At 36.2% G+C, this 17,055-nt stretch overlaps 4 protein-coding genes across 4 annotated transcripts; all 4 read right to left on the bottom strand.

Moving 5' to 3' along the window:
- Nucleotides 1-7,470: 7,470 nt before the first annotated feature.
- Nucleotides 7,471-8,682, bottom strand: LOC123538159 (uncharacterized). Its single transcript, XM_045322127.2, has one exon. It carries the CDS (start codon nt 8,680-8,682, stop codon nt 7,471-7,473), a length of 1,212 nt encoding a protein of 403 aa, XP_045178062.2.
- Nucleotides 8,683-8,742: 60 nt separating this feature from the next.
- LOC123538158 (uncharacterized) lies at nt 8,743-9,672 on the bottom strand. The gene has a single exon (XM_045322126.2). The coding sequence runs from the start codon at nt 9,670-9,672 to the stop codon at nt 8,743-8,745; it is 930 nt and encodes a 309-aa protein (XP_045178061.2).
- Nucleotides 9,673-10,361: 689 nt separating this feature from the next.
- On the bottom strand, nt 10,362-11,822 carry LOC128550562 (uncharacterized). Its single transcript, XM_053529807.1, has one exon. It carries the CDS (start codon nt 11,820-11,822, stop codon nt 10,362-10,364), a length of 1,461 nt encoding a protein of 486 aa, XP_053385782.1.
- A 2,711-nt stretch (nt 11,823-14,533) lies between these two features.
- LOC123539093 (signal peptide, CUB and EGF-like domain-containing protein 1) lies at nt 14,534-17,054 on the bottom strand. The gene is made up of 4 exons (XM_045323571.2): nt 16,919-17,054; nt 16,207-16,266; nt 15,154-15,963; nt 14,534-14,729 (listed from the first exon to the last, which is right to left on the bottom strand). The coding sequence occupies exons 1-4, from the start codon at nt 16,929-16,931 to the stop codon at nt 14,620-14,622; spliced, it is 993 nt and encodes a 330-aa protein (XP_045179506.2). The 5' UTR covers nt 16,932-17,054; the 3' UTR covers nt 14,534-14,619.
- Nucleotide 17,055: the final 1 nt, after the last annotated feature.

The following is a 17,055-nucleotide window of genomic DNA, read 5'->3' as shown; positions in this document are numbered from 1 at the left end:
AAGGTCAAAATAGCTAATTCTGGCCTTTTCAGGGGCCATAAATCTGGAACCCATAAAGGAATCTAGCCAGTTCAAAAAAGGAACCAAGATCTAGTAGTGATACAAGTTGTGTGCAAGTTTGGTTAAAATCAAATCATAAATGAAGCTGCTATTGTGCAAACAAGGTCAAAATAGCTAATTCTGGCCCTTTCAGGGGCCATAACTCTAGAACCCATAAAGGGATCTGGCCAGTTCAAGAAAAGAACCAAGATCTTATGGTGGTACAAGTCGTGTGCCAGTTTTATAAAAATCAAATCATAAATAAAGCTGCTATTGTGCAGACAAGGTCAAAATAGCTGATTTTGGCCCTTTCAGGGGCCATTACTCTGGAACCCATAAGGGGATCTGGCCAGTTCAAGAAAGGAACCGAGATCTTATGGTGATACAAGTTGTGTGTAAGTTTGGTTAAAATAAAATCATAAATGAAACCACTATCGTGCAGACAAGAAATTGTTGACGGACGCACGGACTGACGACGGACGACTGACGAAGGGCGATCACAAAAGCTCTCCTTGTCACTATGTGACAGGTGAGCTAAAAAATCCAAATCAAGGAAAAATGATGACCGCGTCGAGAATCGAACCCGGACCGCCGCGGCAATAAAGTCATTTTCCCGTCCTCGTAACCAAAAGAGCTATAGAATTAGAGCTATAGAATTTTGACTTCCAAATATCGAAATTTACAACTGAGACATTTTACCTGGAAAACGCTTTACGATTTTCATCGTACAAAAAAGTAGTAAAAACAGCAAGTTCTCATGTGTTTCCGTAACATCTTAAGAAATATAGCATTTATTTCCAGAATTCTAAAAAAAAATATATGTTATGTTGTCGAAAGATCTGGAGACGAGTCCCTTTAATATGTATAGATGCATTAAGTATTACCTTAGACATAGTATCATGTGCGGCATATTAGTTATGCATGTCTATATACAGATTCACTTCCATGTTGTTGTTAATATATTATGGTTTTAGTTTTACTAATTTTATAAAAACAATATTTGCATGATAAACAAGGTAAAATGTGTTTTAATGTGCTTGAGACATTTCGTCACTTGTAACGAACAGGGTCATACAAATCGAGTCTGCTGTCATTGTGCTTTGTTCCGTTCCATGCTTACAAACATTATTGCACATATACAATCAACAAATATATCCACTGTTAGTACAGATCAGGGCGGTCTGACCTCAGGCTCTGAGCAAGCGAAAGCACCAAGAACATGCAAAAATTTAAGATATAGGCATGATTGGCAAAGGACTTCGGACACTATCTATATGAATTTGCCTACTCCTGGAGTGAAAAATAAACCACTCAGAAATAAATATTTAATTACAAATACCGTCAGAGTACATACTTGAGACTATTTCGTAAAGTCAAATTTTCAATGTTTGTTTCGTTGAACGGTGATTTTTGCTCTAAATAGAATTACGTACCCTCCTATATAGATATTAAAGCTATTTTTCTTTATACAACATTGCCCCCCCCCCCCCCCCCCCCCCCCCCTTCCCCCCCCCCCCCCCATGCATCAAAACCATATTTTGCCAGCATATGTAGATATTTATTATACACAGTTTCTGTAACTATTGTGTTGATGCAAGGTGGGGGGGGGGGTGGGAACAGTACTTTAAAGCTTTAAAGCAAAAAATATAACTACAGGGTGTTCCCAAAAGTAAACTAACCAATACTTTTTATAGTCATTTTATATAATTTGATAGTCACATATTTTTACATCTCGTCGCCTGATTCTTATAGTGCTCTATCTCCATTTTTTGAAAAAATGAGATTTTTACATCATTTTGTTTGTCTCGCCGAGCTCTATCGTTCTGGAGCAAGAAAACGTAACATTTGACGTCATAGAGAAAGATCCTGCGTAATACTTTGCTCCATGTCCTCTGTTTGAATGTAACAGTAACGATTAAAGTACTCTATCTCCAGGACTTAAAGCACTGTAATGTTTAAAATTATTCTGACCAATCATACACATAAACTAATATCATGTGATCATCATTAGACTTTGTAAAGGAATGCTCTATCTCCATTTAACTTAATCCAGAATTGCTCTAACTCCATTTTAACCAATAGAAAGCACAGTTACATGCATGTGATCACAACAAAATATGGCGGATAGGCATAGTTGTAGCATGTTTGAAATATACTTAGAATGCCTATCTACACGACATGCATTGGCTAGCCATAGGTGAGATTGCTTATACAGGTCATTTTATCATTTTATTGCTAATACAAACACATATCATTGTCAATTAAGCTGTAGGTAGACAATACATGCAAGATTTGCAACAGACCTTATTGATGTGTATTTCGGACAGAAACTATTTTCGTCATTCTGAAGCTGTATCTTAAGAAATACCACTGAATATAACAACAGTATTTGCAAACATGTTTCCGAGAAGCAAATTTGTGATAGTAAGTTATTGTCTATTAAGAGCAGTAGAAATAAAATCAAAAACAGAACATATGTTACGTTACAAAGTTACAGTAAGGGGCTAACTATTTTTTTTTTTGTTGATCACTTTTTTAACTATGCAAATTTTGCTGAATTTAGTATTCGTAAGACAACAAGAACTGGCAGTACAATATCCCTACTTCCAGACGCAAAAATCCTATCGTTCAACTTGCAACCCTTGACAACAGAGAAAATTGAAAATTAAATACTTAAAAAACAATGTCAAATATCAAACAAGGAATGCAATGCTGAAATTCAATTCACTAAATGAAAGTACGTACATGAAGAGAAACTGTAAGGAATATAAAAAAAAACGATTGCGTTTGTTAGAGAGAATAGATATATATGTTTCTTAGAATTGTTAGTAGTCAGTTATTACAAATGGTTGGTGTAAATCAAAATCAATGCCACAAAACTATTAAAGTATCACATGATGTAACTCTACCAAATATGAAACATGTGTGCTGTGACTGCAAATGTTTAGTTGCAAAATAAATTCTATGAATTCTTGTTATGATACTCCGCATTAAGTTGAAATGTATGCCACCAGATTTGAGAACAACATGCAGAAACTAAATGGAATATATACAATAAGATTAGTATGAAAGGTATGACCGGGACATATTATTTGCGATGTAATATCTTTGAGCCTTAATTTAATTGTGTGAAAAGTTAACAAGAGGCCTAAATGGGCCTAAGTCCTTCAACTGAACCTTAACCATCTGACTTTGCTTCTAACTAGGTTTGGTGAAAATCCTTTAACCTGTTCATTATTTTTTATTATCATTTTGCTGTCACGCACCAAAGCATAACCATCGAAAGAAATAATCTAAAGTTATTTCTTTTTCAACTCTAGTGGTCCCTAAAAGGGCCAAAGTGTCCCTATTTGAATAGATTTTATATAAGACATAACATGGTAAAAGACTTTATAATGATGCTCTGGACAAGGTTTTATGAAGACCCATTCAGGAGTTAGAGAGGAATTTAGTAAAAGGTATCTCTATTTTGCAACTCTAGCAGCCCCTAAAAGAGGCCACACTAATTGAATAAATTAGTTAAAGGACCTAATAAAAGTTTGATGAAGATCCATCAAGCGGTTGAAAAGTAGTCATTTAAAGGCATTTGTAGCTTTAGGTCTAGTGGTCCCTTAGAGGGCCATGCGTTCCCCCACCCCAACCCACAATTAACTGAAGGGGGCAATATAATGATGCTACGGACCGAGAATGATGACAGTCAATTGAGTGGTTCATTAGAAGTAGTCATTAAAAATATTTTTGATTTTAGCCCTAGAATGAGCAAACAGTCTCCGTTTGAATACAATTGAGAGAGAGCCCTCTAATGATGCCACCGGCCATCTCTGATGAAGATCCATCCAGCGATTCATGACCAGAAAATATTTATATTTGTAGCTCTAGTTGCCACTAAGAGGGGCAAAGTGCCCTTAATCATACAAATTTGAGAAAGGACCTTATACTGGTCTCTAGACCAAGTTTGGTGAATATCCATCAAATGGTTCATGAGTAGTCGTTTAAAGGTATTTCTGTTTTGAACTCTAACAGACCAAGTGCCCCTAACAGAACAATTTTGGCGAAGATTCTTATAATAATGCTACAAATCAAGTTTGAAGAAGATCCATTGTGTGGTTCATGAGATAACATCACTTAAGGGAATTTCCAATTTTAGCTATGGTAACCCCTAAAAAGGGCCAATCGTCCCCATCTGAACCAGTTTGGGAGAGGATGTTATAATGATGCTACAGACTATGTTTGATAAAGATCTATCAAGCGGTTCATGGGAAGTTCCTTAAATGTTTTTCCTATTTTTTTTTTTTGCTCTAGCTGGCAGTAGCTGCCCTTAAAGGGGCCAAGATCAATCATTTGATCAAATCTTTCCAAAAATTCTACTGACCAGTAGTTTCAGAGGAGAAAAAAATTAAGTACAATGTTGACGCAGGAAGACGGACGATGGACGCCGTACAATCAACCTATTTTAATAGCTAAAAAAGAGACATGAATATAACATTGATTGTGTTGTGTAAAAGAGAACTGGTATGACTGACAAGTACAGTTACATGCAAAATTTGAACATAATATAAAAACTGTCGTTTTGTGAAAGAATACAGTTATAACTGAGAATATTTAGATGCAAAGACAATGTCATTAGGTATTGTTATAATGCTTAGTATTATATCAACCTTAATGCCAACTGATAACAAAACACGGAAAATCTTACTCAGCGTAATGAAAAGCAAGTTGTAATTGGCAAATAGAATAGTTACGACTAAAAAAGATTTTAGATCTTTGTTCATTGCTGACAATAATGATTGCGGTTACTGAGTAATTAAACTTCAAAATCTTTCTGTTTAATATAATACTACGATATGGTTTACAAATACCCATCTGCAAATAAGTAGGACCAATGTGCCTAGTTTAATAGCCGATTACGTCAATAGCGTAGCAGTTCAGTTAACCCTGAACAGTACGGACAGCATGGTAAAACCATTTGCAAATCAGTCCAAATCTTCTGACTTTGAACACCTGCCCCTCACCACTGTTTGAAATCTCGCTTTTTCATGAGGGGAGGCCATCCAGTTGACACGAAGAAAGTCATATACCCAGGTATCTGCGAGTGCCAACTAGAGTCCTCCTCCTCAAAGAAAATCTTGAAAGTTGCAATATGGCCTATGATATCGTGTCAGTTTGATAATACTAAAACCAAATCCAATCCTCCTTTAATTTTAAAATGAGTACAGTGACTGTCATTACTGTTTAAGAGCTCTCGCACTATTTTCAATATACAATTGTAATAAATATTATCTGGCTCTATGTCCAATTTTGTAAATTCACAGTGCTCTATCTCCCGATAGAGCAATACACCTTTAACATTTTTTTCTATTTTTGCCAAATTTGCTCTATCTCCAAAGTGAAAAATGTATAAATGCAGAAAAGTAAAAACGAAATGTATTTAAAAGCATTTACAGTCTGAAAGAACTAAGCGCAAGGAACAAGCAGATATATTTATCACCATTTTCGCCCAGAAATAAAGAAAATAGACAAGAGTTAAGCTTTGGAAGCGATTTTCGCCACGTTTAAAAAATGGTAGATAGAGCATCGTTCCACTCACGCGACGATCTGTTTGTAACTTAAATAACATACAAATGTTTTCAAAGCGTGGAAATAGGTGTGTTATGCATACATGTATAGTAGTGAGAGAATCAAATACTGTGAAGTCATTATTATTCGTTGGGTTGAATTTTCAATGAACTTGACTTATTCTGGTTGTTTTTTGCAGTAGATTGGAAAATGTGTGCAGTAAAATACTAGCAACACACCGGACAATCTACTGCATGTCCTCCTTGCGACGCGCACGCCACTAGCGATGAGGAAGTTATTTGTTTTCCAGTTAATTTTATTAGTTTTGTTATTATTTATCTTTTATCTTTTATATATTATCATTTCTTTATTTGTTTCATCTTTCTCTGTGCATTGATGATGATTTCTTTTAGACACATACTAAATGTCACACGCATTCATTACTTCATGTTCTACATTTTGTGAAAACTAAACTGATGATTGTTCTATGTTGAGGTCTAGGCCTAAACACCACAGTAAAGAGGCAATATATGTGTTGGTCAGAAAGTTCCACGACATTAAATAACGAAGAAACCAACGAATGATCGATAATCTATTTATTTTTCTATAACGAAATAAACACGTTTTTACTATAGGTCTAAAACCACTATATCTATTTTTTACTACTAGGTGTGTTACCACTATCGATATTTTTCTCCTGTTTCACACTCTTCTGTCCATACCCCCCTCACATTGAGAGGTTAAACCGAACAATACAATAACGTAACAATCTATAGCTATTGGTACTCAAAATGTACTTGATATGTAATTAATGTATTCGATACTTTTTTCTTCCACAAACTATTTGAACTTAACTAGAAATTAAAGCATTTTGGTAGCTTCAAGTTTATATCGAATAGCAAAGTTCTAATTGTAAGTTTTCCCTTGAAAAAATATATTCTGTGATAAACATCATTAATATCAATACAAAGATTACTTAATCTCATGTATTTTAGCAATATTTGCTATCCAAATTGGTACATGTAAACTAACTCAACTGTTGGTAGACAGCCTTCAATTCAAATTATGCAAGGGGAACAACCAGTTCCTCATTACTACTAAATCTAGAACAACAGTTACTTCCCTTTGTAAATTCCTACAAAAGTACAAAAAACAAAACAAACTCTTTACTAAATCTAGGAAAAATGCAGTTTTTAAAATAATATTCCCACTTAACATTTAGTTAGATAGCAAAGAGTACATGTACTGTAGATGACCATGTTTTGTCATATATCAAATCTTGAAAAAACTACAACAATGTATTCAGTCAAGTTTCATGCTAGTGTTGTAGTATTACAAAATTTACAATATACATGTATATACATGTGGTCCACAGATTACTCTATCGCAAATCTGCATCTTTAAAGGTAAAAAATGTATTTAAATACAATGCAACATATTACGTCTTAAATCACTAATTTTATATTAGTGTGCACTATCATCAACAAAAGAAAATATACTGCAAATACTGCAAACATTTTCAGTTTCACTTCAATCTCAAAAAATAAGACTACTCTATCTCAAGTATTTTACAGTATTAAAAGTGCTTGTCTTTCTGTTTTATTCTGTCTCTGTAATTCAGCTTTTTTTTGCATTTCTAAAACTTTAATTCAAAATGCAAAACAGCATGAGGAGCCTGGAATTCACATAATAAGGCACTTGGGGATTATTATGCCCCTTAAACACAATGCCTTTCCGAAAAAAAAAAAAAACTGCATGACTTGTATAGAAGGCACTGGGGATTATTATGCCCCTTAAAACACTATGCCTTTCTGATTTAAAGAACTTGCACTTTTTTTATTTTACGAGTGTTTTCTAGTTTGACATTTTAATTAATCAATTTTCAGCCGCTTCAACAACTAGACTCAGACGCGTTATAGGACGCCGAAATATGCTTATCCCAACTTGAATGTCTACCACCCGAACATGTCCATCTGGTCCACTGTGTAAATTTGTTATTCTACCAAGAGACCAACATCCTCGCGAAGTATTTGGATCCACTATAAGAACAACATCATTGACTTTGAAGTCACGAGAATCTTTGAACCATTTTGATCGAGTTCCGAGAGTTGGTAGATATTCCCTAATCCAACGTTTCCAGAAGTGACGTAACAGTTCTTGAACGTAGCGCCAACGCTTTTTTGTATCGTAACAGTCCGTATTAACAATATCTGGAGCGAATCGTCCGCCAAGTTGACCAATCAGGAAATGATTAGGTGTTAGAACTATATCATCACTGGGATTTGATGACTGATACGTCAAGGGTCGACTATTGATCAAATTCTCTGCTCCAACTACTGCAGTATGCAATTCTTCATCTGTGATGTCCGCGTTGCCTAATAAAGCATATAAAGCTTTCTTTGCAGATTTCACCATGGATTCATGACATCCACCAAAGTGTGGGGCATTTGGCGGAATAAACTTCCATTCAATTTTCCGGTTTGAAGCATCTTTAACTATTGCACTTTGGTCAAGGTTCTGGTAATGATCTTTAAGTTCATTCACACAACCAACAAAATTTGTCCCGTTATCTGACAGAATGAGATTGGGTGTGCCTCTACGACTTACAAATCTGTTTAAGGCATTCAAAAAGGAATTAGTGTCTAAACTGTACGCAATTTCTAGATGAACAGCTCTTACTGTCAAGCAAGTGAATACACAAAGATAACGCTTTAGTCTTGTTTTACCACGCCCTTGCTTTGTAATAAATGGCCCCGCATAGTCCACTGCCGTGTTGGTAAACGCTCGCATCGAGTGTCCAAATCGCTCAACAGGTAATGGACCCATTTTCTGTTTTGAAGTTTGCACTTTTTGACGTCTACATTTAGCACACCTTTTTTCCCATTCGCGTATCTCTTCTCTGGCTGCTATGATCCAATATCTACTCGAAATTTCAGCCAATGTCAAGTTTGTTCCCCCATGGTTCACTTTCTCATGACAATTTTTTATGATTAACTTTGTCACCGAATGCTCTCTTGGAAGAATAATTGGGAATCTGACTTCATATGGGATGAATTTTGCAAATTTTAGTCTACTGTCACTTCTCATGACGCCTTCAGAATCCAGTTTCGGATTCAATGGTGCAAGTTTACTAGTTACAGATACATTTTATCCTTTCAAAAGGCATGGATATTCAACACTAAAACATTCTGCTTGTGCTGTTCGAATAATCTGAAATTCTGCTTGTTGAAGTTCATGAATACTTAGCTCAGGAGATAATCTTCGTTCGTGTTTAGCGACTTGACAGTTATCTATGAAACGATGTACCCAAGCCGATATACGTAGTAAGTGATTCCAGTCGGAGTATTGCGCCGGATCAAGTCTGAAGTCACTATCAGTATTTACATCGATAAAGCTGCTGTTCATGGAATTCCGTTTCATTTCTATTTTACCTGCTTCATGCAACTGAAACTTGTTTTCAGGCCAAAATTCTGGGCCGTATTCAAGAAACTTTGGTCCATGCCACCACTGAACACTTTCTGCAAGATCATTTACAGGTATGCCTCGTGACGTCATATCCGCCGGATTCTCTTTCGTTGGAACGTATCTCCATTGACTAGGTGAGGTATGTTCATGAATAAATCCTATTCGATTTGCAACGAAAGTCTTGTATTTCCTACTTTGGCTATGAATCCAATAAAGGACATTCATACTGTCAGACCAAAACGTACAATGACTAATGTCTATTTTCAATGCTGAACAGATTATCAAAGTCAAGGTCAACCCTAACACTGCGGCTAATAATTCCATTCTTGGAATGCTTTGTGATTTTAAAGGTGCGACTTTTCCTTTTGCTGCAACAATGTTTGACCAACTTAATTGCGGTTTTACACTATATACAACTGTTCCATAAGCATCACTTGAAGCATCAACAAATACATGTAACTCGCCTTCCTGTTCTATCTGAATACACCTTTGCACCTTTATTTTATTTAAGTCACTGAGTTCAATGTACCACTGTCTTATCTCACAAGCTAAACTTTCAGGCAGTTCATCATCCCAGTCAAGTCCTGTAAGCCAAATCTTCTGCATAATCATTTTAGCTCTTATTATAAATGGCGCTAAAAACCCATTGGATCATAAAGTGACGCGATTGTTCTTAACACATTTCGTTTGGTAATTTTCATGTTAAGTTTGATTTCAGAATGGGTATAGATGAATTCATCGGTGTTTGATTTCCAACTCAAGCCTAATGTTTTTACCGTTGGTAATTGGCTTTCTGACATGTTGACTTGTGATGATCTCTTTTCGAGTGGGATGTGTTCTAATACTGCTGTAGAATTTGAAAGCCATTTTCTTGCATTCATGCCCGCCTTTTCCCATAGTTCATTTAGTTCCTGATACAATTTGATCCCTTGCACTTCATTTTCAACAGATGTCATACTATCATCCATGTAGGTACATTTCATGACAGTTTCAGCAGCGAGAGGATATTTTTCTGCATACTGCAAGGCATTGAACTGGGATACATACTGCGCCAAAAATGGAGACACATTTACGCCAAAAACAAGTCTACTGAATTCATATGTCTCTACCGGATGATCTGATGACGCTCTCCAGAGGAATCGATGATATGCTCTATCTGGCGGAAACAAACCAACTTGTAAATACATTTCTTGAATGTCACAGATCAAGGCCACAGGGTTTCTTCAAATAGATCATTCTGCAGTTTTGGGCCTTGATAGATTACATCATTTAGTGAAAGCGAATTGTATTTGGCAGAGGCATCAAAAAATGCGCACTTTAGTAGTGTCCTTGTCTGGACGTACGACCGGAAAATGCGGCAAATACCACTTAGTCTTCTCAGCTTCACAATTTGTCAATTTGGAAATGTAGCCCTTTTCTTCATATTTTTCAATAGTATTTCTATAGCAATCTTTCAGTTCCATATTTGAATTCAGTTTTCTCTCATTACTTTTAAGTCTATCATATGCCATGTTGTAATTATTTGACAATTCACTTTTGTTTTCTTTCCACGGCACCGGGACTTCATATCTATGAAGCTTTTGATCATACTGCAATTCACTCTTCATCAAATTCATAACTTTCTCATTTTCCCTACTGATATACATGACTTGTTCAGTTTCAACATTTTCCAACTCCCAACATTTTCTCAATGTTTCATTTATTTCACAATCAAACGGTTCACTATTGATGTGAAAGGTGAACATACTAACTTCGTTTTCTTTTTCAAGTATGGGTCCCACACAGGTCCACCCGAGTGGAGTCAATCTTGCTGATGGTGATCCTACTGGGCCGTTAACTTCACGCAAACATGTATGCAATGCCAAATAATCTAGTCCTATTAACAAATCAACTTTTGGCTTTCGTTCAATCGACGGAAACTGTATTCCTTTCAGATGTTCCCACCGCTTCGCATAGTTAAACCAGTTTGTCGGTTTCAAATTCCCAGCTACGTTTTGTGTTGTATATGCTTCCATTTCAATTTCAGTTTGTCTATCTATACTGCACAGTTTGTACTTTACACACATTGTTTCAAAATTCACAGATTTTTCATTCAATGTATTTACCACAACTGTTTCATACACAGACTTTAGACCGAGTTCTGCAGCAACATCTTCATTCAAATATGTCTTAGTGCTCCCATCATCAAGTAGAGCATTGATTACTATTTCCCGACCATTTGCCTTTAGAATTACAGGAACAGTTCGAAGAGCTATATATCCATTTTGCGTACTTGTAAATGTCTGACTCTGTGTAACATTCTGATTTTGTTCTGTATTCTCTTGGATTTCTGCTGGTGAGAATAATGACGCTTGCGGGTTCAATTCCGATTGGTACAGCAGTCTGTGATGTGTCTTTTGACATCCATTAATACCACATTTCTTCATTCGTCTGCAATTACTGCCTGTGTGATTGTTTCCTAAACAGCGAAAACACAGTCTTAATTCTTTTGCCTTTTGCCATCTCTCAGTTACTGGAAGTCTATTCATTATACTGCATTCCCACGTTCCATGAGGTTTAAAACAAAGCTTACAATCTCTTTGTTTACTGTTAACGAAGAAGGATCTTTGTTCTTTTGACTTTTGATAGCTTCCATCCAATCCACATTTAGTTTCCATGGCAATGTTGTGAAATTCTGATTCCTTTAACACCCACTCATTTAATGCTTCCACAGACTCCTTCTTATCTTTTTCATAAAGCCATCTTTGGTATCGTGAAATCATACTTTCAGGGAGTTTTTCAACAACTGCTGGTACATAAAACCACTGTGTATATCTTGCACATCGTTTTCTTTCAAATTTATTAATGCAATGTCCAACAAATCTGCATATCTTTCAACTGACTTTGCATTTTCATATCTGATTACAGGGAATTTATCAATTTCTTCTATAAATTTATTCACTAATCTCCGTTCACCGCCAAATTTTCTCTCAAGTCTCTCTTTAGCCTTTTCGTTTGCTAATGCGGAGTGTCCAAGACCTTCAATGGCTTTTAGTGCTTCGCCTTTTAGGTATTGACGCATTTGCAGAAACTTGTATTCCTCGGTTGCCTCTGTGCTATCGATACAGGCAGTAAAAGCCGCTTTCCAAAATGCATAATCTCTCTTTATACCTGTGAATACTGGGATAGAAACCCTTTTCATTTGACGTGATAAATCAATATCAAGTTGCTTTTTGTTGATTCACTATCTTCTGGCATTTCACCGCTGGAAGATTTATTACTATTTGTTTCACTTATAAACTCGTGATACTCTTGAATTACACTATCATATTCTTTCTCAATATGTTCGATCTCTTTTATTGTGTCCATCATTTCTTTGGTTTTTCCTTGTATTTTATACTCGTCACTTAGTTCTTCTATCGACTTGATAGCATTATCCATTGCAACCTCAAGTTTGTCTAACAGCTCTTTCAATAACAATTTTTCAGCCTCCTCACTGATTTCATCTTTCAGCTTATTTCTAGCTCGAGTGAAGGCTGCCTTGCTTCGAGATTTAACCTTTTTTAATTCCATAATTTTTACTTCCCTTTCGTGCTTCGCCATTTTCTCACTCTCGTCTTCTATTTCACTCATTGTCCGAAATTCTATTGTTATGCACTATCCGAACTTCTACTCAAGTTACGCTTCGAATTGGTTACGATATAATAGTCCCATTACAATTGTCCAAAAAACCTCGCTCTGCTACCAGTTTTATGTTGGTCAGAAAGTTCCACGACATTAAATAACGAAGAAACCAACGAATGATCGATAATCTATTTATTTTTCTATAACGAAATAAACACGTTTTTACTATAGATCTAAAACCACTATATCTATTTCTTACTACCTGGTGTGTTACCACTATCGATATTTTTCTCCTGTTTCACACTCTTCTGTCCAATATGTACAACAGTTACTCTGATCCTGACTATAGTCTATCCATCCGAAATAATGCTTGGCATTGATATGCCTGTGATGCATAGGTCAAGAACAGTAGCTTCTTGGCAGGTTATATCAGTGACGGTTTAACATTCAGTGTGATGCCATGAAAGTGATGTGTCAAGTCGCTTTACATGCAGATGGCATATACAAATACGGCTAGACTAGAAAACGAACTAAAAAGTCCAGCCGAGCTTCAGGTGGAATTTTTATGCAGCGGCCTGCTACTACTTTAGCCCTACAAATGACACATTTTGAATGCGTGTTGCCTACAACTTCAGTCCTGATTTGCAGAACAGTGGGGTTGCAGTCACACTCATCCTGCGTTAACTTTTTCCGATACAGCTTCCTTAGGCAAGCTCCACAAAGAACTATCATTTCGGATACATTTTTATTACATGCTTTAGTCCAATATTGTCTGTGCCACTGCGAGAACCCTACGGCCTTGATAAGATGACTGCCTTTTCTTAGTATGAATGTTATATTGCGCACACATATCTGCCATCAGGCCAACCGCTTAGCTCGATAGAGAGAGCACATATCTACCGATCGCGGGGTCGTGAGTTCGAGCCCTGGGCGAGGCGAATGTTCTCCGTGACGATTTTATAAAAGACATTGTGTCTGAAATCATTCATCTTCCACCTCTGATTCTTGTGGGGAAGTTGGCAGTTACATGCGGGGAACAGGTATGCACTGGTACAGAATAGAAGAACACTGGTTAGGTTAATTGCCCGCCGTTATATATCTGAAATACTGTTGAAAAAAAAACAACAACAAACAAACATATCTGCCATCACTTATAACAGAGCTATACAGACAAGTACATGTACTTGAATAACCAAGTGCCCACTGTAATAAAACTGACCGGTCACTTATACATGCATATCTGTAGCATTCCTATTCACACATGTAATGCATCAATAACTTTACATTATGAACAGTGTATAGATAAGAAAGTAAAGTAAGTTTAAATCAAGTACAGGTTGTTTGCAAAAAAATCGTTTCCTTTTTTATTCATTTACAAGATTTTTATCTTAAAATGCTAAAATTTCCTTAAATAAACAGATTTTGTCACTTTTATTCTATTGAAATTCATATATTTGAAACTTCCGTAAAGTGATGACATCATATTTTAACGGAAATTAAAAATTTTATTTTTTTCAAAAACATATACCCTGGCCTAGTTTAAATAAAAAAAAAACATCTTGATAAGAATGGATACAAACCAGTTTCTGTTATAATATGTTAAGTAACACATTGGTTTATATGTGATTTGAAACGATTTGGATATTGTTTCAATACTTAATGAGAATTTTGCATTCAAAATGTAGGCTAGAAGCATATGATAGTGTCCGAAGTCCTTTACTCTGGTGTAGAGCACCTATACATGTGAAGCGTTCTTCAAAGTTTCATTTAAATTGAAAACCAAGAATGTACCGATCGAACGGACAGACGTACAGACAGGGGCAAATTAAGGCGCCAACCACCCCTCCTGTTACAAAAAATGGGAATGGGGTCATAAAGAACTTTATTCAATTTTCAGCTAATACAGGTATATGAATTAAAATATGTCAGTACATGTCAGTGAACATTGCGTTCCTCTCATATCTGCTTGCAAGAACCACTTGGGCAGGCATGATCTATAGAACACTTATCACCAGTCACACCGTCTGTTGGTCTTTGACTGCTTGCGCCTCCAGTGCAGTAATATCCTGTGCGGGAAGAAATTGATATATTGCTGTAACATTGCAATGTTTATCTGAATATAATGGACGAAAATATGAATATTTGAAATGTTACTCAGTGTAATGTAAAGTCGGCGTTTGTGGAAGCTGGAGGGTAGAGCGTCAAATTTCTAACACATAGGTCAAGGGTTTGGAACCATGTCTTCAGGCTTTTAATGAAAATACGGGCACAGCATTCGATTAATTTATTAATTAATGCAAACAAATGAAAGAGTGGGTATAATGTATCCTAGTTGCCATATATTTTGATATGTCGTAGAAAAACATGGACTTTAACGTTGAAATTGGCGTTGAGTCATGCCGTGTAAAATATTACTGACAATCAATAATACATACTTATATTGAAAAGTACTACACATTCTAATTAATGTAAAAATATGTCTAAAACTACCTGAACTGCAATATCCTGTTGGCTGGAAAAGGCCAGTTGAACTGCAATATTTTCCACACGGACATGATATACATTCTGCTATGCTTGTTCCACTGGATTTGTTCTGGTAGGTTCCTTGTGGGCAGGGTATAGGCTGAGAGGTTCCTGTTGGACAGTAATATCCAACTGGACATGGGCCACAGGATTGTCCTGTTGGACTGACAAAGGTACCTGCCGGGCACATGGTAGGTGCTACCGACCCAACTGGGCAGTACATATCATGCGGACAATGATAAATCTCAGTTGTATGTGGACAGTACCATCCTGCAGGACAAAAGTAGCAAGTTGACTGCTCTGTTCTGTTACCACTGTATGTCCCGGCTGGGCACATCTTAGGCGCTTCTGATCCAGTGGGGCAAAAATATCCTACAGGACATGCGATACATATGGACTGCCCAGTTTGGGTGCCATATGTTCCGGCTTTACATGGGATAGGCGCAGTTGATCCAGTAGGGCAAAGATGCCCCACAGGACATGTGATACATGCCGACTGTCCAGTAAGTGCATTATATGTTCCGGCTTTACATGGCGAAGGTGTAGATGCTCCAGTAGGACAGAAATAGCCTATAGGGCATCGTGACCCAATAGTCAGAGCTTCTACTGAACAAAAGTAACCAGCTGGACAGACACGACATGATGTTTGTTGCATTAAGTTGTTGTACGTTCCGACTGGACATGGAAGAGGCGAAGAGGTACCATTTGGACAGTAGTGACCCGATGGACAAGGTACATTATCATCTATCAATAGCCTGCGATGTCCCGTATGACCATCTGTTATAATGTAAAGTCAATATATTATACAATTTTTATACAGTCCAACTCACTGAATTTGAACAAAGACACCGTGATTTTTTTTTTTCTTCATTTGTGAAAGGACTAAAATTTCATCGGAAACGAAGTTAAAGTGTATAATTCTTTGAATACGGTAAGGATTATGAGCGTAACTCTTAAACACTCGTCTACACATAATTGTGTATGCTTAAGTTTATATAACAAAATTCGATTAACACTTACGTGCCACTGTATTACAAAATACTAATATCGTCAAAAGCGAAGGTAAAGTATTCAATGAGCCTGAAAATAGAAACTGACCAGTTTAAGACAGCTAAAATCTTTATATGTTTGTATATTTTATTATCAGTGATTATGTTTATAGACTATGAAAATCTTTTAGAAATTTAAGGTATTTTCAATACCTACTTTCTGAAGATAATTAGAAAAGATAAAAACATTCAAAACGTGTAAATATCACTTCACCAACTTCAACGTATTACACCGCCTTAAAAAAATGAAAAATGAAATAAAATTTTAAACTGTTACCATGAATTAAAAGTTGAAAACTTGTTAGAACAGTTACAGTGGATTCAAGGGCGGATCCAGCCGGGTACATTCGATGCCCCGAATACCATTCATCAGCTATAAATCCTGCGAGCATACATTTTGACCGCTTGAAATTTAGACATTTTAGTGGAAAGCAGAGGATTGCTTTGCTTGCAAATATATCAGTTACTATAGTAATTATTATTGCTGGAACATTGACAACTTAAGACTTTCGAATTAACAAACTTTAAATTGCTTTAAAATAATACATAACATTGGTACAAATACAACGCTATTTCTACTGTACCTCAGATTGCACTATTTGAAATATTACGGAGTGACATGCTCGGATCCCCTAGAAATACAACGCCCTCTAAAGTAGTATTTTAAAAACGTTCATACATACGTGTTTTATTCATAGTTCAATGTAGTCTACCAACGTGTTAAATTTATGTATATTTGTAACACAGTCCTCATATGCTACCGATCCTATATTTAACTGATAAGAGTAAAATGATAAATGGTATCGTAGCAATGTACATG

This window comes from Mercenaria mercenaria, chromosome 18, assembly GCF_021730395.1.
Source record: "Mercenaria mercenaria strain notata chromosome 18, MADL_Memer_1, whole genome shotgun sequence".
Lineage (NCBI taxonomy): Eukaryota > Metazoa > Mollusca > Bivalvia > Venerida > Veneridae > Mercenaria > Mercenaria mercenaria.
This window is presented reverse-complemented; position numbering and strand designations above follow the sequence as displayed.

What these genes read in the sequence shown, in the direction of transcription:
- LOC123538159 (XM_045322127.2), bottom strand. Translation starts at nt 8,682, where the DNA reads ATGAGAAGTGACAGTAGACTAAAATTTGCAAAATTCATCCCATATGAA.
- LOC123538158 (XM_045322126.2), bottom strand. Translation starts at nt 9,672, where the DNA reads ATGATTATGCAGAAGATTTGGCTTACAGGACTTGACTGGGATGATGAA.
- LOC128550562 (XM_053529807.1), bottom strand. Translation starts at nt 11,822, where the DNA reads ATGATTTCACGATACCAAAGATGGCTTTATGAAAAAGATAAGAAGGAG.
- LOC123539093 (XM_045323571.2), bottom strand. An exon ending in ATTTTGTAATACAGTGGCAC is followed by an intron (nt 15,964 to 16,206) that starts GTAAGTGTTAAT and finishes ACATTATAACAG; the next exon opens with ATGGTCATACGGGACATCGC. An exon ending in AACAGGATATTGCAGTTCAG is followed by an intron (nt 14,730 to 15,153) that starts GTAGTTTTAGAC and finishes CTTCCCGCACAG; the next exon opens with GATATTACTGCACTGGAGGC.